Source organism: Hippichthys cyanospilos, chromosome 17 (genome assembly GCF_059441005.1).
Source record: "Hippichthys cyanospilos isolate Australia breed blue-spotted pipefish chromosome 17, RoL_Hcya_1.0, whole genome shotgun sequence".
Lineage (NCBI taxonomy): Eukaryota > Metazoa > Chordata > Actinopteri > Syngnathiformes > Syngnathidae > Hippichthys > Hippichthys cyanospilos.
In genome coordinates, this window is record NC_142385.1 from 9,802,337 (window position 1) to 9,823,446 (window position 21,110).

The following is a 21,110-nucleotide window of genomic DNA, read 5'->3' on the forward strand; positions in this document are numbered from 1 at the left end:
CACATAATTGAATGAAAATTACTTAATTTATTCTAAAACTAGTCATTGTTTCATGGTAAGTTAAACGTAATGTTAAAAACAAAAAGGGTTTCTCCTAGTTCATAACTAAGTGGAAGCAAGAATGCAAACGGACTCATTTTTTTAACTTGCCTGCTGTGAACTGTAATTTATTATTATTTTTTTTAATAGTATCAACTGCTTATCGCACAGATAGTGTAAGAACGTCATCATCATTCTATCTCACTTCTTGGCCCAAATACTGCACCGTATAGTAACTGAAATATTTCTGGGCAGGGGCTTCCGCTCGCGTTTCTCTAATCCCATTGGCTCAGGTAGGATCTCGAGGCATTTCATTGGACTGTTGCTCAAACAGGTGGATTGACGATTGAGACCTGGTGTTTTACTTTGGAATGTGGTCGAAACCGCTTTAGTCTGAACCCGTTACTCAATCTAACCACACGACGAGACTTGAAAACCAAAGCCAGGATTCCTCATTCATCTTTTTTTGTTGTTGTTGTTGTTGTTGCATTTAAAAAAAAAAAAACGTTCAATATCTCGTTGAACGGCCACCAGGCGGGAAGTTTACGTACATGGACATAATTTTTTCCCGGATTTTAACTCATTTTAACGCCTGTGCTGTTTGAGTTTTGAGTCAGCGTGATTTAGACGACGAGTTTTGTCACGAAATATGGGGAAAATGTCTCTGAAGTTTCAGTTTATTGCCACTTTGTTGGGTGTAACAGGTAAGTGCACTCGCTTCTTACTGGTCGTCGCCATGTCTGTTTCTTTTGTCTCATTGTCTTCTGTTGAAAAAAAAAAAGGAACCGAACATTTTTTAAGATGTGAATAACAAAACTTACTTTTGTTGTAAGTTGTGTAAATGAGTGACGTTTAACCCCTGCTAATGCAACTAATAACATATTGACCTCTGAAAAGGGCTTTTTATGTAGTGTATTTAAGCCTATAATATTAGTTCGTGTTTTGAAATGAATTAACTCATTTAATGTTCCAAAGTCCTTTTCTGATGAGTCACTGCTACAGAAACAAAATCATAAATTGCAATGTGTGGTTTCGCCATTGACTGGCATAGCAACAGTGCAGGTATATTGGTTTACTACATCATGCGGGTCTTTCTATCCATTCATGTGATATTTGGCTTTTTCATGTAGGTTTTTTGGTATCAACCGCGCAAGAGTGTGGGAGACCGACACTGCTGGAAAACAGAATTGTTGGCGGCTCAGACTCCACAGAGGGGTCGTGGCCATGGCAGGTGTCTGTTCAGGTGGGTCCCTGTAGACCCAGGTTTTCCTCTTTAATGTCTCCCCTTTTATCTGGCATGTTTGCAAGCGTTGTTAAAGTATCTTGTTTGTCAAGCTGACCTGAAGAGAAAGGGATGTGCTTGTGATGCTGGGGTGACTCATTGTGAGAGTGTGTGAGATTTTACAATCTCCTCTTTGGCCTCCAGAAAGATAATGGTCATATCTGCGGAGGCTCCATTATCACGGAGAACTGGATCCTATCAGCGGCTCACTGTTTTGCCAAGTAAGACTACACATACACGCGATTATCAAAGTTGAGAGAAGTATTGAATTTGATTTTCTTAATGTTTTCCCCCAAATTTGGGGAACCGTCGAACGTTGAAAGCATAGAAGAATGGGATTGTATGACTTGTATGGAATTGTTTGATATCTGAAGGATCTTCAAGCGTTATGTGTGCCAAAGTGTTGATGCCCCTTTTGGATGAGAAGAGCATTGATTTAATCAGAGGCAGTTTATTGATTTATCTCTGCACAAGTTTATCTAATGGACACTGACATTCACCAGTTGACAGTAGCTTAATCAAGGCATCATTTTGAGTACAGATCTTTTATTTCATTGTAACCATTAAGCACACATTTGCAAATCTCCTTTCAGCCCATCTGATGTGAGTTCATACACCATCTATGCCGGTTGGTACTACGTAAACGGTTTAAATCCGCACCAGTCGTCGCACCGCATCAGCTACGTGAAGATCCCGCCCGGATATGTGGAGCCACACAGCGGTAAGGATGTGGCCCTGGTACGCCTCTCCAGCCCCTTGACCTGGTCCGATTGGATTCGTCCCATTTGCCTGCCCGCCTCTGCCACCCTGTTCCCGGGCGGCATGCGGTGCTACGTCACCGGCTGGGGGCACATTCGCAATGGCGGTGAGGATGTTTTTTAATCATTCGCAATGTTGATTTACATGTTTTTGCTCACAAAGTGATAATGTGGCAATATGGGATAATATCAATTGCGACTCCACAAGTAACTTTAAACGTTGCTCACCTTTCTCTCTGCCCAGTCCCGCTGCCAGGGGCGGGGCCTCTTCAGGAAGTGCAGGTGCCAATCATCTCACAAAGTTTTTGTAGTGAGATGTATCAGATGGAACAGGTGGACATTTTAGATGACATGATCTGTGCCGGCTACCAGGAGGGCGGCAAGGACTCCTGCCAGGTACTAAACTTTTCTATTTATACAATCGTACCTGTTGGTATGTATTGTATTTGTTCTAAGTTGTGGCCGCACCCTCTTCCATTAGGGCGACTCGGGTGGCCCCCTCGTCTGCCAGATGGTGAACGGGACCTGGGTGCAGGCGGGAGTGGTGAGTTTCGGGCTGGGCTGCGCTGAGGTCAACCAACCAGGTGTGTACGCCAGGCTCACAAGCTACTCCAGTTTCATCACCGCCAACATACCCGAGGTCGAACTATACGGCCGAGCTCACCGGTCGGAGGCGGCCGCTACGGCGCTGCTCGCCTGTTTGTCCGCTATGCTGGTTCTTCATTGGCTATAAGCGAGCTTCGACTAAGATTTTTTTGGAAGGTAAAACCGGGCCAAATGAAGAAATCCCTTTTACTCATAAACATGAAGAAATGAATTAACAAATGCAATATAGTTTTATAAATTGTAGTAGTTAAATGAAAGTGTGATTCAAAATGTTTTTGATATGCTTATACGAACTATGTTTTTGTAATAAATGGTATTCACTACTACTGAAAGTTCTTTTCAATGAACTGTGAGCTAAAATCAAACGTTTAACCCACAAACTTTCATGTTTTTTTCATTACAGTTTGATACAAAAATAATTAGTAATCATTTATATCGTAGGAACAAATATATCAAGTGTGGAGCTTTAACAAAACACTTTTTTTTTTTTTTTTTAATAGAAAATCTTTTAACATTCACAGGCTGACAGTAGATTTCGTGTTTTTAGGTCTAGGAGACCAACGTAAAAAATAACTGCTCAGTGATGCAGTTTGTAAAACTAAAACTTAAATTAATCAGTCAAAAGAAAAATTCCCTACATTCAAACAAGCGCGAGTGGGCACTCGGTTAGGCATCAGGTGGAATGGAATCAGAGAGTATCATGGGAGAGCCCAGTTGAAGCTCTTGCTGCAGCGATTCCAGGTCGGCCGGAGTCATACGGTGAACCTCGCTCCAATCGGACAAGAGCGAGGCCGAGAGTGGGGCGGAGTCGTAGCTATCGGGGAAAAAAAGTCGGCGCGGTATTAGGAAAAATTTCACATTTTGCGGATAGCAAGAACTCACCTGTCTCGTTCGCAGTGTTGCAGCTCCGTTAGCGACTGCGTAAGGAGATCGTCCAGGTCGAAGCCCACGCCGTAGCCCGCCCCGCTGCCTTTCGGGGTGACCGAGAACACCGGGGGCAACACGTCCTCAACCTGAGAAAGGAGAACATGCTGATCCAACCAATCTTTGACCCTCAGCTCCTCACCCTACCCGGACCGAGACGCACCTGAGACTTTGAGAGCTGTAGTGTTACAGTGTGGATGTCAGGAGTGATGGAAGGGCCTTGCTCCGTCGTATCTGTGAACCCCAAACTGGGATGAGCCTGCGAGGGGACTCCTAAAGCCCCGCAGAGAGGGTTTGCAACCCGCGGCCCCGATTTGTCCCCGTTGGAGGAACACAGCTTCTGCACGGGGCCGGCGTTTCCGACCGAGGGCGTGACTTGATGATTGAGGTGATTGCGGCCGTCGATTTCGTCGTTGGCTTCGCCGGTGCTTGCTGCGCTCGGACCGTCGGTCAAAAAAGTCTCCAGTGGGAGCAGCTGCGTCTGAGAGTCTGCTAAGGTTTGACTTTGCGACGGCAGGAAGTTGTGCAGCGGCGGTGTCCTGTGCGATTTTGCGTGTTGTGATGGCCCGCTCTCTAATTGCTGTCCGCTCCAATTACCGAAGCAGTTGAACCCGCTCGGGCCGCCGCTCTGGTCGTGAGGTTTGAGCGCGTTGTTCTTAACAAAGCCTCCCGAGACGGCCATCAGGTCCACGCAGCCGCTTACGGCGAGAACAATATCTGCTGGTTTCTTCTGGCTCGTTGAAAAGAGTAATTGCTGGTTTTTACCGGGAGGCTGGAGCAAACCGGACTGACTGGCTCGGACTTGAGACATTAGCTGCTCTTGTGACGGAAACGTTGCGGTTTCCTTTTCCGGTTTGTTGTTGGGTGATCCTTGAGCATTCTCGCCCGCAACAGCATTCACATTAAAGTCTTTATTCTTCCCTCCCTCGCTTTGAGGCGTGTGGGATTTGTCGTTGCGGCTGTCCATCATCTTGGTCCAGCGCTGCAAGAGGCTCTTGTCGTTGTCGCTCAGCAGGACGCCGCCCAGCGAGTCCCCGCGCCTTCCTTCTCGCTTCTCCTTCTCTTTCAGTTTCTTCTCCCTCTCCCTGGCTCGCTCCTGCCGCTTCCTCCTCTTCTCTTCGCGCTCTCGCTGCCGCTCCTGAGCAGTGACGGGGCGTCGGGACTCTGGATTGGAAACGGCCGATGATGTTCCTCCGCTGCACACCTCCGTGCCCAGTCCAGCGACACCCCCGTCTGCCATGGAAGTGAGAAAAATCCAATTAAAACACGCGCTTTTATCGTTACTTTAAGTACTAAAGTAAAAAAGTAAGGACTTTAGCTAAGTCATTATTTTAGGTACTAAAGAACTCAAGTAATTTATTTTAGGTACTAAAGAACTAAAGCCCCTGACTAGGTACTTAAGTAATTGATTAGTTGATTAGTAGCAGCCGTTTTTGACCCTCTTTTAGACAAATAATTGAATAAAAAATAGTAGCTGGGATTCTTGGACAGGATTGAATGAATGAAGCAGGAAAAAAAATCTTAGGTAGTGGCTATTATGCCACTTGCTGTCAATTGAAAGTGACATTGCAATTGCTTAGAACTCACACAATGACCAACCCAAAACTCAGCTTGAAAATGTCATGTGAGCCAACTCAGAAAACCGGAACAAGCACATTTTGCTCTGTGCAACCATGGAATAATTTCAGTTGGCGGCAAGTAGAAAATAGGCAAGACCTTCTTTACAAAAATTGCACGTGGCAATTTCTAAAAAACATTGTTGCTTGTGCGCAATTTAGTCGCACTGCAATGTCTAGTATACTGTAGACAGACTTTTGTATTTTATTTTTAAGAAAAAAAAAAACACATACCGCCCCTGGATTTATTTCGGAATAAAGCCGCTTTCAGAGCTGCTTTGGTGTCTTCAGATATGGCCCCATCTTTCCTGGGCCCTTCTGAGGCCCCTTGTGGAGGCTTCTGATTGGTTGCCAGGGATTGTGAGAGACTGTGGGACAAAGATTGAGCTTGAGCAGCTGACAGCGATAGAGAAGGCACGGTACTGGCTAAGGGTGTCATGGAGGAAGGAGGCTGGTTCCGGTTTGGCGGAAGCTGCCTCTCCTGCCCTTCGTTGTCCTGCATGGGTTCAGCGTGACTGGACATGGGCGTGGTTAAATCAATGGTCTCTGGTTGGCCGCTGTCAGAGTTGGCGCTGGGCATATCCACGTCGACGGGGCCTCTTTCGCTTTTGCTCAGGCACGGTAAATTGAGAGCATCTTTGTGACAAGTGTCCATTTGATTTGTGAACGTCGGGTTCACCTGAGCCGGGCCTCGTTGCTGCGTTGACGCCGTCTCTCTTGCTTGTGAGGTTTTCTGGTTCTGCGTGCCGGGAACCTGCGTGGACTCGCTCAGGTCGGTCTGATTGGTCTGTGTGGCCGCTCCTCCTCCTCCGCCATTCGCCCTCACCAAGGGCCTGAACTGAAGTCTCTGTCGCGAGCCCTGCTTGTTCCTATGAAAGTCCTGGATCTCCATAAGAATCTCCTCTTTGATCTGCTCCTTGCTCATGGGAAGCTTGTCGAATTCAAAGTCGAACGCCGGCACGCAGATGGGCTCGTCGTCGGGATCGTGGTACTTGGCCAGGTACGGGTGTTCCAGCGCCTGCGTCACACTGGTCCGCTCTCGCGGGTCAAAGCGGAGCATGGACGCGAGGAGGTCCAAAGCCCCCGGCTCAGCTTGGGGGTACAGTTTGGCGAAGGGCACCGAAGATTGGGACGGAAGACTCTGAACGTACGAGCGCACCCTGTCGGCTCGGATAGCACCGATTAGCCCCTTGGGAGGGGTGCCCAACACGGACAAAATGAGCTGGAGCTGGTGGACGTAATTCTTGCCGGGAAAAAGCTGCTTCCGCCCCAACATTTCGGCGAAGATGCACCCCACGGACCACATGTCGATGGCCAAAGTGTAGTGATTGAGGGAAAGGAGCAGCTCGGGGGCCCGGTACCATCTCGTCGCCACGTACTCCGTCATGAAGGAGTGCGATTCCTCGGGGTGGGAGCTCAGACCCCTGGCCATGCCGAAGTCGCCGATTTTGAGCTCGCAGTTCTCGTTCACCAGCAAGTTAGAGGGCTTGAGGTCCCGGTGGATGACGTTGGCAGAGTGCACGTATTTAAGGCCGCGGAGGAGCTGGTACAGGAAGTAGCGAGTGTGCTCTGGGGTGAGAGCTTGTGCTGAGTGGATGATCTGATGCAAGTCGCTCTCCATGAGGTCTAGCACCACGTACCTGCAAATGGAAAAATGTGAGCCACAAACTTAGAACATAGAAACTATACACAGGTTTACTCATTCACTCCCCTTGATGGCTAGAGGTCAAAGATCAAATTTTACTAGGCTACCGATGATAACTCATTCACTGCCATTGACAGCAGTACGAGTCAAAAATTCATTTTATCTGTGCTAATAAAAAGTAAGTACAAATACTATTTTATTACTTTACTGTAGATTTTTATAGCTTCTGTGTTGTTTTTTTTGTTTTTTTTGATTGCCGCAGGTAGCAATAACAATAAAATTAGGTAGCTGACAAGATTAGCAAAGCCCAAGCTGAGGCTAGCTGTATTTTTTCCCATTTTAGTACAAGCACTATGAAAGTCATCAATATTTTTGCCGTATAGCACTTTTTTATTGGGGGGAAGACTTTAAATAGTGTTGTTCCGGCCGTTTTTGTTTTATTAAACTTGGAACTACATTTGTTGTGGTAAATCTACGCATTTTTTTAAGCCAGAAGATAGATTGCTGAACAACATGTTATATTTATGGTTCATTTGCTGGAGAATTGCCTCATTTAAAACGATACACATTAGCATATAACTTGATAAAAGCGTTCAACGTTTTGCAAAAGAGTTACTATAAAACAATTTAACAATCGAATTACATTTTCCAATAAATTTGCTCTTAATTTGAAAAAAAAAACGTTATTTAAAATAGATCTGAAGAGTCAGCTATCCTCAAGAGTATTTCTACACTCATTTAAGAACAACTGATTTCTTCTATTTGACTACCTATGTAAATTTCCACCCCTGAACAATTCAGTCAAAATAAAAACAGTACATACACAGACTTGAAGGCTGAGTGAGGAAGGTTAGGCTGCAGGATGTCTTTAATAGCGATGATGTTGTCATGTTTGAAGTGCTTGAGAATTTTCAGCTCTCTCAAAGTGCGCTTGGCGTTTGTCACCACTTCAAAGGCATTGGAGATCTTCTTTATCGCCACCTGCTGGCCTGAGGTACAGCACAAATGACAATGATCTTAAATAAACCCTTGCTGATTTAAATTTAGTGGATTTTTCCAATATACCGGCAAGCGTGAGTTGCTTGCATTCAATGTAGCACATTTGTGTATTGTAAAATAAGAAGGCAGAGAAGGCCCCCTACTAAGTTCCAGTTATTACCAAAGAGAAAATATGTCAGTGATTATTTCATTTTAATGAAGCAAGCATGCTTTGCTTCACATTTGTAGAACTGTGCAAGGCAGAAAGAACAGAAGACATATTTCAAAAGTTGGTTGTAATAAGTTTTCATTGCTTTGGCCAAGGCGTGAAAGAAAGGTAAACTTTTGAGATTACGGTATCTAATTTTTTCAGATTGTCTTTAACAGGATATTTTTTTCAAATACTGTTAGAAATACATTCCGAGTGAAATCAGCCGTACCGTTATCTCGTCTCCTAGCAGATGACACTACGCCATAAGCACCAGTGCCGATGGTCTCGATGACATCATACTCCTCGCCCACATCAAACTTCACATCCAGCGAGTGCTTTTTAAGCAAAGCCAAATTTTTGGCAGCTGTGCTGGTGTCCGTGTTGCCGCTCATGGACTTGACCGCATGCTGGTTCTCAGCGCCTTTTCCGCCAGTGATGCTTTCAGGCGCCACGGCCACAGGTTGACAGTTTTGACCATCCCCATTCTCCTCAGATGACATATCTCTAAAAATGAGAGGAATACGTTGTCAGGTAAAGTAAATTATGGATTAGTGGCATAGATTCGATATCACAGAGTAAATTCAGATAAGATCATCTGTTTCAGAGTACACACTTTGTGATATTTTGGCTCGGTATTGTTTCTAAACGTAAAAAGTGCGCTTTGGTGCCCCTGGCCCATTTGACCCATTCAATAACAAACGAATGAACTTCGCTCAGTTATATGACACAACTGATCACGCTTATAAAGTAATCGGGTATTCATTCCCAGCAGTGAGGAAAACGCCTTCAAAAACAACAGTCTATCCACAGTCAGATACAAGCAAATGAAATATAAGAATGTTTTATTGTCTTGCAATACTTTGCAACAAAGCAAGACTGCATCGTACACGCACCACAGTATCGCTCCATCTCTCATGGCAGGGGCGTAGCCTGGTCAACGTCAAGTAATCTGAATCGCGTCATTTTTCACTAAATATCAACAAACGTGGAGCTGTGTTTAAGAGTCGCGGAACGATAGTTCACCTTGCGGGCCCAATCGAAAGCCAGGTAATTGAGCCTTTCAATCCCTCGGTAGCATGTCTGCGTCTTGTTTTTGTCTGTCGTTTCCTTGTCTTTGTTTTCTTCTTTTGTTTCACTTCACGGCGGTTGCCAACCATCAAGTTTGCAGCATTGCCATCTGGCGGACAAAACTGCACAATGTTTCGCCTTGTTTGTTGACTTGGAAGCTTTAATTGTTTAAACTACTACAACAACCCATCTTAGTGTAAAGTCGCCACGGTATTACATTTTTTAAATGAAACCAATTCTGTTGTTTTATTTAATGTGAACCGTTAGTAGCTGCAAAATTAAATGTTCAACAATGGCGCCGGACCCAAAAACTTCGAAAACGTTCATGCCAATCCAATGTATTTTTTTTTCACCTCGTACCGTATTTGATTAGACTATTATGCTGTAAAATAGATTCCAACGCAATTATCTTGGACAATTACTTTTGCCACCTAGTGGTTTACACTTCTCAGCACACTCAACTGCCTTTTCAGCGTAATCATTGATAATTATTTTTTTTTAAAAAAACATGAATGACATTTTCCTAGACCAATTTTGTTTCCCTATGTAGACTACATTCCAAATAAGTAAGTTTTATTGACTGAGTTGCTCCTTTTAAATATTCTTGCATTCACCCACCCACTTCAGTTTTGAAAGCGGTTGCAGTTTGTGAATTTACCATACATGAGGTGTATTTACACGTCAGTGTGGACATAACTAGTTGCTCACTAAATAAACAGCATTACGCCACAGTTGTCCCCATGTCTAGTCCAAAATCTGGCAAACCAAGAAAAAGGAGGGACATTAAAACCCAAAACCAATCAACAAGCGAGAAGGCGGGACAAAAACGCCAAGAGCCAATCAACAAACTCTCCGTGTTACGCGAACAAGTCCCAACCCACTTTTGCAGTACATCTTTTTATTTTTTTTGTCCTACTAGCGAAGTAGAAGACATTGAGTTTCTTTGGATTCCGACATGGCAGCGGCAAGAAGCTTGCCCAAGTGGGAGAGAGCAGTGCGTGTGTTTTTGTGCATCTTTGGTTTAATTTTGTCTGTTTACGCGCTACATGTGGAATTGTCTCGCGAGCACGACCCCGATTACAGAGCCATGTGCGACCTTGGAGAATCTGTCAGCTGCTCCAAAGTTTTCACATCCAGGTATCATTTGTTGTCTTTATTGCAACAGTTTGTTGTCTTTATTGCACTTTCTCGGTTGTGGCATTAAAGGCGGCCGCGGACCACTGTGATGCTGTGTTGAATTTTTAACTCACTGGCCTCATGTGGACCGTATCCGCCCCCCTCTTCAGTGCCACGTTTTACAGCCCCCAGTCTCACGGAGGACTTTTCGCCTGAATTTACAACCATGCGCGGTTATCTCGTGTCACCCCCCACCTAAATTTCATAATAAGCTTCGGCTTGAGTGTTGAGGAGAAAAATTAAGGTAACACAGTTCTATATTGTGCACTTTCGTTTGAGCTAGAAGCAGGTTTCCTACAAGTGTATTTTCATTAATTTGGTCTTTATAATCAGAATTTGACCATGGTTCCATCGTAGTGACTGATGTTGGTGGGCATGGATCTTTCTTAAATGCATCTTAACCCTTGTGATGCATTTTGTCCAAACCTTTGACCTGTACAACAAAGGGAAAGCATTAAAAGAAGGCAATGGGGAGCTGAAATTTCACCCAGATGGTGACAAGATGCCAACGCTTACAATGGCATGGCCACTTATGTATCACACTACCAGCTGTGTGCTATATTGGCTGAAATACTGAGAGAATAATGTTAAATATAATGAATGTTTTTAGCTATCAATAGTTAGCTATTCCAATCGCTAACCTCGGTTTTTAACGTTTTCTACCAATTTATTTTATGCACAGACTTTAATTATACTAGTTTTCTTTTTACAGATGGGGACGTGGTTTTGGCTTGGTCCAGTTCTTTGTTGCCCAAGACAGCCCTCTGAACCAGCCCAACAGTGTTCTAGGAATCATATTTTACACTCTGCAGCTTGGCCTGGGTAAGTTTGCCTTCCCTAAATGACAGACTAAAGATATGGCATGTGGTCGTAAGCAACAACAACTGAAAGCGGGGACAAGGATGTTTTTTTGCATTCCAGCAAGAGTCCACTACAATGATTTGCATGTAAATCATTACAGTTTACAATTTTTAAAAGGTATTTTTCGTCATTTGCTAGGTAGAGCAATTTTAGAGTGATATTTATATATCTAATTGGTGCATTTGTAATGTAATGAATGTTTGTTTTTTTGTTTTCAACAGGTTTTACGCTATCCAAAAAGGCCGCTCTGTTTTTGGTGCTATCTTCCTGGGTGTCAGTGGCCGGCTCGCTCTACCTGGCTTCGATTCTGGCTTTTGTCCTGGGAGATTTCTGCATGGTGTGCGTGTCGACGTACGTCGTCAACTTTGCCTTGCTCTACACCAACCTCAAGCGAAGGAGTGCCGTCGAAGGAATGAAGGAAAAGGCAGGATAAGAATCATGGTCAATTTTAGTTTCTGTCACGCTTGGCCCAGAGCAACGTTCCTGTGTTGCTTCCCTGTTTACTCCTGCTGAAACATTATTTTTTTAAACAGGATTCATCTCACTTTTTCATTTTTCAGTCAACTACATATTTTATACTCGTGTTGCTTGTCCTCATGCGTTTCATTACAGTGTTGAATAATAAAACTGACACGTTTTTACTTTTTATTATTGTGTTTTATTAAACAATAAACAATACTCAAACATTTTTTTAAACATAGCTGATGAAACTTGAAAATCAAACTCAAACAATGTCACTTTTTTGATGGAACTTAACCGATGAAACCTCCGTCCTCTTTTTCGCCTCATTTGCAGCATTATGCTCTAGTTGTAACACCACCGAATTCCACAAGGTGGCGTCAATGCCCTGAAACAATTATTGTCATTTTTTGCGCTACACTGTACAATCTGTCAATATTGTACATGTGTGACTAGTTTTTTCCGTTTTATTGTCCTGAGTATTTGTGTTAAAATGACAAGATGAAATATTGAGACCGTTTTTCATGAAAGATGAATCTATTGAATTATAAATTTCAAGAACAAATGTGTTCTTAACGACTAAGAGTATGTTTTAAATATAGTTGTAGGTCTAGTTATCATTAAATGATATTACATGGAGGGGTGGCACTTCTCCGGAGGTTGCCATGTCTTTTATAGCTACAGACAGCTGGAGGAGGAGTGTGTATTGCTGCATTTACCGTAATGTCCCTGAAGCTCCCACGGGCACATGCAAAAAAATGACGCATCCTCCCTTTAAATATGAAATGCAGTTTGTTTTTTCTTCTGTATTTGTTTCTGAAATTATTTGGCGAGATGAATCAAATGCTCTCATGACTTTCTACCTTTCTCACCACTGCGCGAAATAATTTAACCCCCACCCTCCTAATGTCAATCTCACATTCATGCACAGCTTGATTTCAGAGAAAAGGAACTTTGAGAGGTCTGTCTGCATTTTTCTCTTACTTATAGCATTTTTTTTTTTTTTTTACACAAAACCGGTTGCTCATCAACGTTTTTTTTCATGGTGAAGGTTGCCCATCATAATCGAAAAGTCAAACGTGAAGAGAAAATGTTTGTTTATAACATTTTAACCAAATTTGATTGTGTTCTTTATTTCAACTGTTAATCATGTCTAATAACCTCTGCAAGCAGAAATGATGATGGATGGTTTTTATGACAAAGGATACTGGCACCACGTAAATACAGACGTACGGACGTCTGGTGTTGTGGGTACTTTATTAGTACGTCAGTAACAGTTAGTCAAAACGTGCAATTTTCAAAGGGCCTGAAGGATTCACATGTTTCTTTGACGGAAAAGCTTCTTTTGAAAATGTTGTTTGTCAACTCTGTGACATGTCGAGTATTTGCAGTATTTTCTTCAAGAAATGTAAGGTAAGTGATGATGGTAAGGTAACAGATGAAAATTCTCATGGGCGCATGTGGGAGGGGCTCATAGCAGGTGACTTGCCCAAGGACGCGTTTTTACTGTGAAAAATGTAAATTGTGCGCATTTTCACAATGGCTTGGAGGAAATGGCTCAACATATTGACTCTGGTCAGCTTTTTAAATGCAAGTAAGTTGCATTGAAATTCTGCTCTTTACTTTATGTTGAAGTGATTCTTAGACTAGAACAGATTGGAAGGATCGTTATTGTATTGCTCTTTTACAACGAAATCAGAAAATTATGCACAAACATTGTACTTTAATCCTCGCACAAGGTTTTTAATTTAGTTTTTGTTATATTAAGAATATCAGCTATTTTTGTCATCTTGAGATATATATATATATATATATATATATATATATATATATATATATATATATATATATATATATATATATATATATATATAGGTAACATTTAGGTAACATTTTTAAGTGGAAATTTAGACTTTTGATGCATACTCAAGTATGCATCATACAAAACCTTTGTGCTTTATTGTGGTAATAACATTCTGGACACAATATTTTATTATAAACTAACATTGAACCCTAAAAGAATATGTAACATGACTTTTTAAGTTGGGTAGTTTATGGGCCCAGTTCAATTGTAACCCAATCTATGAGGGGTGGTTTGGAATATGAATGGGTGGATTTTAAAATGATACATTTACAGTTCACCTTTGAGTAGAAAATTTACATTCATTACATACCATTTAATAATAATAAAAAATTGAAAACATTTGTGACATAGCCAGTCACTATGAAACAGTTGTTAGCTTACAGCATACAAGAAAAGTTTTTCATGTGTGTGAGGGTTAAAGATTTTGTATTATACTGTATTTCCTATAGCAGATTATAAATGTGATTAATATTTACAAATTTTAGGTTTATTCTCTATTCAATTTTGGAAATCTTTTTAAAAGACTACATTGGCTTAGTTGTGGTTAAAATATGTTCAATATTTTTTCAGAAAATGAAGCCAGTAATTGTAGTCTATGTTCAGCTATTTCATGTCAACAGACCTGTTTTGGACAAGGCATGATTTTCGTGTGTGTGTGTGTGTGTGTGTGTGTGTGTGTTTCCCCAGAGTCACATGCTCAGCTGGATGGTAAGTTCATAATGTACATAAACATATTTGAGTGAATTAACGTTCTTCTGGTGAATTAATCATAAAGGTTTTTTTTTTTTCTTAGTATGTGGCAGCCCACAAATGAACACAAAGATTGTTGGGGGCGGAGATGCTCAAGGAGGAAGTTGGCCGTGGCAGGCTAGTCTGCGAAATTTTGGCATCCACGTTTGTGGTGGTTCTCTCATAAACAAAGAATGGGTGTTATCTGCAGCTCACTGTTTCTCCAGGTGGCTCATTTTAACATCAAGACGTTTCTTCTGTCATTGTTTTTCCATTTTGACCATCTAACCTTGAGCAATTCCTTTGTAGCACAAGCACCTCTGGTTGGGAAATTTCTCTTGGTCTTCTGAACCTGAATGGAAAAGACTCAAACAAAGTGACCAAAAGTGTCGACACGATCATTTTGCATCCTGGTTTTAACGTTGTCAACTTGGACAATGACATCGCGCTGCTGAGGCTCTCCTCAGCAGTCACGTTCACAGACTACGTCAGACCTGTATGTCTGGCTGCCAATGGGAGCGTGTTCAACAATGGTACTGAAAGCTGGGTGACGGGTTGGGGAACGGTTCAGGTAGGAGGTAAGGCACCCAACCTTCTAGAAAATAAGAGGATTTCTTAATTCAACCTTAATTGCACCTGATTTGTTGCCACTTTGTTGTTTAGTGTCTATCTCCTCCCCTGAAACACTACAAGAAGTTCAAGTCCCAGTTCTAGGAAACCGACAGTGTGACTGTTTCAACGGAGTGGACAAAATCACAGACAACATGATTTGTTCTGTTTTTTTAGGAGAGAGAGACGCTTGTCAGGTAGGCTAGAGTCATTTTTCTTCTTTTTATGTTTAGATCATAGGAAGTAGAGATTTTATAGTGTATGTTAAAATAAATATTTTCATTTTCATATTTTTTAATACGCGTGTGCCATTTCTAGGAAGATGTCAACCATAGTTCAATAAGGAACAAGGTTTTAACGATGCATTTTGAATGTTCATGAGCCAGCTTGAAGTAAGGTGTAATTAATTGCTCCATCCAGCGCTAGGGCTACCGGAAGTGATGTTATAACAGCTAGAAAAACAGGCTATACCATTGAGATATTGCAACTTTCCCCATGAGCAACACAAAATACACAATTGCGAGTGAAGTTGTGTAAATCAAGAAGCAGGAGATTTTAACGATGGAAAACAGCCGTGCTCACACGGCTTCAGTGACATCACAGCTCTAGAAGCACCCGATGATGCAAGAGCGCATGATTTAAGCCGTAGAGCAAGTGTGTCCAAACTCGGTTCTCATGTTTTTGGTTCTGCATGTTGTCTAGGTTTCTTTCCATGACACACCTGATTCAAATGATCAGGATCGGCTTTTGCTGAACTTGCTGACGAGATGATCATTTGAGTCAGGTTTGTCGGGTAAGGGAACCTGTAACACATGCAGGATACCAGCTCAGAGTTTGGACTCCCTGGACATAGATTCAGAATTGTGCCATTATTGCAATTAAACTGCTGTATACCTATGATCGAATCCCTTTGTAATGTCAATTATGGTTTGTAAAGTAGTGGTTTCAGGAAAAAAAAAATAACTTTTCACCTTTAAAGGTAACAGGTGCTTTCATTGCTTTGAAAGATTATTCCTCTTTACATCCTCAGGGCGACGCAGGAGGTCCAATGGTGAGTAAGCAGGATTCTATCTGGATCCAGTCTGGAATCGTCAGTTTTGGATTTGGCTGTGATCAGCCATATAATCCAGGAGTATATACAAGAGTGTCAAGATACCAGTCCTGGATCAGCTTCCACATCAGTTCCAATCAGCCAGGCTTTGTACGGTTCAACTCCAGTGGACTGGATGCTGATAGAACCTTCACATGCGTTGGCCTCTCTCCTCCAGTTTCAAGTGAAGATCTAGTTCCCATCCTGTCAAGTGCTGAATGTACGTCAAAATAAGTCATTCCCGGAACAAGACCACGAGTTTTAATTGAATGCCATTAACAGTTAAAACGTGATTGCTACTAGTGTCACATTTCTAGAAGGTAATGCAAAAGTCAATTTGCTTGTATTCTTGTCTCCATTATTAGATATGGTGCCCTAAGGGTTGGTTAGTTTAAAAAACAATGAGAAAAGTTGTGCATTTTCTTTGTTATGCACCAGTCTGCCCGGAATATAATGAGATGGCATTTTTGCAGTATGTGGAATACCATCACGGAAGAATAAGATAGTTGGCGGAGAAGTTGTTTCAGAAGGAAGTTGGCCCTGGCAAGCTAGCTTGCAGAGTTTTGGCAGCCACGTTTGCGGTGGTACTCTCGTAAACAGCGAGTGGGTCCTCACTGCTGCCCACTGCTTCACCAGGTGAGTCACCCTAACCTGAAAATCTTATCATTTCTTCTAATTTGACCATCTGACCTCTGGTATTCTCTCCGTAGTACAAGTACTGTTGGTTGGTTGGTTTCGCTTGGCCGTAGAAACCTAGAGGGTTTTGAACCAACTGAAGTGACCCGGACTTTGGCTGCAATCGTTTTGCATCCATCATTTGACGATTCCATTTTCGACAATGACATCGCTCTGCTCAGACTTTCATCTGCAGTTGAGTTCAATGCCCATATCAGACCTGTGTGTCTGGCAGCCAATAGCAGTGTGTTTAACACTGGGACAGAGAGCTGGGTCATCGGTTGGGGATCAATTCAGGAAGAAGGTAAAGGATTTCTTATCTTTTCACATTTTTTGAATGTACCTCAAATACTTTTACTGACCCTTTCAGTGCCGCTTCCTTCACCTAAAACGCTACAAGAAGTTGAAGTCCCAGTTCTGGGAAAAAGACATTGTAGCTGCCTTATCGGAGAGGCTTTAGTCACAGACAATATGATCTGTGCTGGTTATATTGAAGGAGGAAAAGATACTTGTCAGGTAGACTACTTTTCTTTTTCTTTTTTTTGTGTTAAAAAGATGTATTCATGGACAATTTCTTACCACACCCCCAGGGAGACTCAGGAGGACCAATGATGAGTGAGCAGGATTCTATCTGGATCCAGTCCGGAATCGTCAGTTTTGGGTTCGGCTGTGCTCGGCCAAATCATCCAGGGATTTATACAAGAGTGTCCCGCTACCAGTCCTGGATCAATTCCCACATCAGCTCAGATAAGCCGGGCTTTGTGCATTTCAACTCCAATGGGTTGGATATTGATAGCAACTACACTTGTCTTCGACCGCGTCCTGATGCTCTGCCCAGTGCTGAATGTGTGTTCTACAGTGAAAGAAACTGTAACTGCGTCCATGAATTCTAATGACCATTTATCTTACAGTGTGTGGCAGCCCAACCCTGAACACAAAGATAGTCGGTGGGGACGATGCTCAAGAAGGAAGTTGGCCCTGGCAGGCTAGTTTACAAATTTTTGGTGCCCATGTTTGTGGTGGTTCTCTCATCAACAGAGAGTGGGTGATGTCTGCTGCTCACTGTTTCTCCAGGTGGGTCAGCCTAAGTTACTGCCATATACAGTACATTTCTTTTGCTTTGACTCCTCAACCAATGGCATTCTCTCTGTAGCACAAATACCTTTGGATGGGAAGTTTCTCTTGGTCGTCAGAAACTGCAGGGAAGGAACCCAAATGAAGTGATCAAAACTGTCAACAAAATCATTTTGCATCCAGGCTTTAACATTTTCAGCTTGGACAACGATGTCTCTCTGCTCAGACTCTCGTCACCAGTCACATTCACAGACTACATCAGACCTGTGTGTCTGGCATCTAGTAACAGTGCATTCGACAAAGATACGAGTAGCTGGGTCACTGGTTGGGGAACAGTCCAGGAAGGAGGTGAGACACTGGACCGCTAGTGAATTTGAGTTTTCCATCACAAAACCCTGGAATGAAATGAAGGTATAGATGATACACTGCCAATGTCTTTTTTAGTGCCTCTCGCCTTCCCTGGAACGCTACAAGAAGTGAATGTCCCAGTAGTGGGAAATAGACAGTGTAAGTGCTTGATCGGATTGGGTTTAGTCACAGACAATATGATCTGTGCCGGTTTTCTAGAAGGTGGCAAAGATGCTTGTCAGGTAAATTACTTCTCCTTTCATGTTCCTTTTTTAAATGTATTCATTTGAAATAAATATATATTGAACAGACACTTCCTCTTTCCATCTTCAGGGGGACTCAGGAGGTCCAATGGTGAGCAAGCAGGATTTGATATGGATCCAATCTGGAATTGTTAGTTTTGGATTTGGCTGTGCTCGGCCAAATTATCCAGGGGTTTACGCAAGGGTGTCCCGTTATCAGTCTTGGATCAACTCCCACATAGGCTCTGATCCACCAGGGTTTGTTCAGTTCAACTCCAGTGGACTGGATCCTGATAACAACTACAATTGTCCTGGTCTACCTCTTCCTGTAACGCAAGGTCCAGCTACAACCGCAGCTCCGGTGCCCAGTCTGTCAAGTACTAAATGCGGCATCCCAACACTGGACACAAAGATTGTTGGGGGTGAAGATGCTCAAGTAGGAAGTTGGCCCTGGCAGGCGAGTGTGCAGTATTTTGGGAGGCATGTTTGCGGTGGTTCTCTAATAAACACAGAGTGGGTACTATCTGCTGCCCAATGTTTCCCCAGGTGCGTCACACAAACATGAAGAATATAGAAGTCTTCTGCTTTGACTAACTTATGGCATTCTCTCTTTAGCACAAATTCCCTTGAATGGTCAATTTCTCTTGGTCGTCAGAACCTGTGGGGAAACAACCCAAATGAAGTGAACAAAACTGTCGACACAATCGTTTTACATCCAGGGTTCAACATTCTCAGTTTGGACGATGACATCGCTCTGATCAGACTCTCTTCACCAGTCACGTTCACTGACTTCATCAGACCTGTGTGTTTGGCATCTAGTAGTAGTGTGTTCAACAACGGTACTAATAGCTGGCTCACTGGTTGGGGAACAGTCCAGGAAGGAGGTGAGGCACTGGACCTCAAGTGAATTGATGTTTTCCATGGTGAAACACTGGAATAGAATTAGATTATGGTTGATACACTGCCAATGTCTTCTTTAGTGCCTCTCCCTTACCCTGCAACGCTACAAGAAGTGGAGGTCCCTGTGGTGGGAAATAGACATTGCAACTGCTTAATCGGCCAGGGTTTAGTCACAGACAATATGATCTGTGCTGGTTTTCTAGAAGGAGGAAAAGACTCCTGTCAGGTAGAATGCTTCTCTGTTTCTGTTACTTTTGTAAAATGTGTTTTCACAGACATTTCCCCTTTACATCCTCAGGGTGACGCAGGAGGTCCAATGATGAGCAAGCAGGGTTCTGTCTGGATCCAATCTGGGATTGTCAGTTTTGGATTTGGCTGTGCTCAGCCAAAGAAACCAGGAGTTTATACTAGAGTGTCCCGCTTCCAGTCCTGGATCAACTCCCACATCAACTCTGATAAGCCGGGCTTTGTGCAGTTCAACTCTATTGGGCTGGATACTGATAGCAGCTACATTTGTCCTAGTCCACATATTCCTGCTACTGAACTTCCAGCTACAACAGCAAATCCGTTGTCCAGCATATCAAATGTGGTGTGTGGCAATCCACCACTGAACACAAAAATTGTTGGGGGTGTAGATGCTCAAAAAGGAAGTTGGCCTTGGCAGGCGAGTGTGCAGGATCTTGGTACCCATGTTTGTGGTGGATCTCTCATAAACAGAGAGTGGGTAATGTCTGCTGCCCAATGCTTCCCCAGGTTGTTAACCCAAACATGAAAACATGCCATTTTTTTTCTGCTTTGACCATCTAACAATTGTCTTTCTCTTGTAGTACAAGTACCCTTGGATGGTCGGTTTCTCTCGGCCGTCAGAACCTACAAGGAAGCAACCCAAACGAAGTGATCAAAACTATTGCTGCGATAATTTTGCATCCAGACTTCGATGTTTTCTCCTTGGACAATGACATTGCTCTGCTCAGACTGTCTTCACCGGTCACTTTCACAGACTATATCCGACCCGTGTGTCTAGCATCCAGTCACAGTGTGTTTAACAATGGCACACATACCTGGGTCACTGGTTGGGGAACATTTGAGGAAGGAGGTAAGGAATTTCTCCAACTATTTTATGTTACGTTGTATACATACAGTATATTATTTATGGAACATACCTGATACCCTGACTGTATTATTTAGTCTCCCTGCCATTCCCTAAAACACTGCAAGAAGTGGAAGTACCAGTTATGGGAAACAGACAGTGTGACTGCCTGAACGGAATAGGTGCAGTAACGGACAACATGATCTGTGCTGGTTTTCTAGAAGGAGGGAAAGACTCCTGCCTGGTAGAGTTCTTTTCCCCCCTCTTGATAATTATTGATGCATTGACAGAATTTTTGACAGTTACCCCTCATATTCCCAGGGTGACGCAGGAGGTCCAATGGTGAGCAAGCAGGATTCTATTTGGATCCAGTCTGGAATCGTCAGTTTTGGGTATGGCTGTGCTCGACCAAATCATCCAGGGGTTTATACAAGAGTGTCCCGCTACCAGTCCTGGATCGACTCTCACATCAGCGCCGATAAGCCAGGCTTTGTGCAGTTCAACTCCAGCGGGCTGGATGCTGATAGCAACTACACTTGTATTGGTCTGACTCCAGTTACTAAAGAACCAGCTACGACCGAAGATGTCATGTCAAGTGCTGAATGTGCGTCACAATCACCACTCAATCGTCATCCGTATATGGGCAGTCCTAAGGCGTCTTTAGGACTCTTTTTCACATCATGGCCCCCAAAAAGAAAGCATAATCTTCTAGAGATGCTTATCCAGCCAAGAGGAAAGTCATTTTGATGGAAATGTAGCTAAATATTATCAAAAGGTCTGAGAAAGGCAACACCGAAAGTGTATTTAGATAGATATTTAGACATTTAGGGTGTATTTAGGAGTTTTAAAGGGTTAACTGCCATTTA

At 42.9% G+C, this 21,110-nt stretch overlaps 4 protein-coding genes across 5 annotated transcripts; 3 read left to right on the forward strand and 1 right to left on the reverse strand.

Annotated features, from left to right (window-relative positions):
* Positions 1–294: 294 nt before the first annotated feature.
* LOC148409540 (serine protease 27) lies at positions 295–3,011 on the forward strand. Its single transcript, XM_088438622.1, has 6 exons — positions 295–743; positions 1,170–1,282; positions 1,466–1,542; positions 1,915–2,186; positions 2,324–2,475; positions 2,561–3,011. The coding sequence occupies exons 1-6, from the start codon at positions 689–691 to the stop codon at positions 2,810–2,812; spliced, it is 921 nt and encodes a 306-aa protein (XP_088294748.1). The 5' UTR covers positions 295–688; the 3' UTR covers positions 2,813–3,011.
* A 139-nt stretch (positions 3,012–3,150) lies between these two features.
* Positions 3,151–9,172, reverse strand: mapk7 (mitogen-activated protein kinase 7). Of its 2 annotated transcripts, none has more exons than XM_088438583.1 (7): positions 9,083–9,172; positions 8,289–8,563; positions 7,694–7,859; positions 5,460–6,865; positions 3,773–4,842; positions 3,568–3,698; positions 3,151–3,499 (listed from the first exon to the last, which is right to left on the reverse strand). In XM_088438583.1, exons 2-7 carry the CDS (start codon positions 8,557–8,559, stop codon positions 3,352–3,354), a joined length of 3,192 nt encoding a protein of 1,063 aa, XP_088294709.1. In that variant the 5' UTR covers positions 8,560–8,563; positions 9,083–9,172; the 3' UTR covers positions 3,151–3,351. The 2 variants fall into 2 exon arrangements, with proteins under 2 accessions (XP_088294709.1, XP_088294710.1); XM_088438584.1 differs by lacking the exon at positions 9,083–9,172 and adding an exon at positions 8,953–9,051.
* Positions 9,173–10,008: 836 nt separating this feature from the next.
* On the forward strand, positions 10,009–11,810 carry vkorc1 (vitamin K epoxide reductase complex, subunit 1). The gene is made up of 3 exons (XM_088438632.1): positions 10,009–10,264; positions 11,016–11,125; positions 11,386–11,810. The coding sequence occupies exons 1-3, from the start codon at positions 10,083–10,085 to the stop codon at positions 11,595–11,597; spliced, it is 504 nt and encodes a 167-aa protein (XP_088294758.1). The 5' UTR covers positions 10,009–10,082; the 3' UTR covers positions 11,598–11,810.
* A 1,352-nt stretch (positions 11,811–13,162) lies between these two features.
* Positions 13,163–20,897, forward strand: LOC148409543 (transmembrane protease serine 9-like). Its single transcript, XM_088439631.1, has 21 exons — positions 13,163–13,217; positions 14,175–14,195; positions 14,281–14,443; positions 14,526–14,794; positions 14,880–15,022; positions 15,856–16,135; positions 16,389–16,551; positions 16,626–16,894; positions 16,961–17,106; positions 17,181–17,460; positions 17,502–17,664; positions 17,744–18,012; positions 18,109–18,254; positions 18,346–18,800; positions 18,870–19,138; positions 19,235–19,380; positions 19,453–19,910; positions 19,982–20,250; positions 20,343–20,488; positions 20,566–20,799; positions 20,892–20,897. The coding sequence occupies exons 1-21, from the start codon at positions 13,163–13,165 to the stop codon at positions 20,895–20,897; spliced, it is 4,350 nt and encodes a 1,449-aa protein (XP_088295757.1).
* Positions 20,898–21,110: the final 213 nt, after the last annotated feature.

Excerpts from the sequence above, each read along its gene's own strand:
- LOC148409540 (XM_088438622.1), top strand. The coding sequence starts at position 689 with ATGGGGAAAATGTCTCTGAAGTTTCAGTTTATTGCCACTTTGTTGGGT. Across the intron at positions 1,283-1,465 it reads CATGGCAGGTGTCTGTTCAG|AAAGATAATGGTCATATCTG; the intron begins GTGGGTCCCTGT and ends TTTGGCCTCCAG. Across the intron at positions 1,543-1,914 it reads GCGGCTCACTGTTTTGCCAA|CCCATCTGATGTGAGTTCAT; the intron begins GTAAGACTACAC and ends ATCTCCTTTCAG.
- vkorc1 (XM_088438632.1), top strand. The coding sequence starts at position 10,083 with ATGGCAGCGGCAAGAAGCTTGCCCAAGTGGGAGAGAGCAGTGCGTGTG. Across the intron at positions 10,265-11,015 it reads TCCAAAGTTTTCACATCCAG|ATGGGGACGTGGTTTTGGCT; the intron begins GTATCATTTGTT and ends TTCTTTTTACAG. Across the intron at positions 11,126-11,385 it reads CACTCTGCAGCTTGGCCTGG|GTTTTACGCTATCCAAAAAG; the intron begins GTAAGTTTGCCT and ends TGTTTTCAACAG.
- LOC148409543 (XM_088439631.1), top strand. The coding sequence starts at position 13,163 with ATGGCTTGGAGGAAATGGCTCAACATATTGACTCTGGTCAGCTTTTTA. Across the intron at positions 13,218-14,174 it reads GGTCAGCTTTTTAAATGCAA|AGTCACATGCTCAGCTGGAT; the intron begins GTAAGTTGCATT and ends GTGTTTCCCCAG. Across the intron at positions 19,139-19,234 it reads GGGAACAGTCCAGGAAGGAG|TGCCTCTCCCTTACCCTGCA; the intron begins GTGAGGCACTGG and ends TGTCTTCTTTAG.
- mapk7 (XM_088438583.1), bottom strand. The coding sequence starts at position 8,559 with ATGTCATCTGAGGAGAATGGGGATGGTCAAAACTGTCAACCTGTGGCC. Across the intron at positions 6,866-7,693 it reads CACTCAGCCTTCAAGTCTGT|GTACGTGGTGCTAGACCTCA; the intron begins GTATGTACTGTT and ends TTCCATTTGCAG. Across the intron at positions 3,500-3,567 it reads CAACACTGCGAACGAGACAG|CTACGACTCCGCCCCACTCT; the intron begins GTGAGTTCTTGC and ends TTTCCCCGATAG.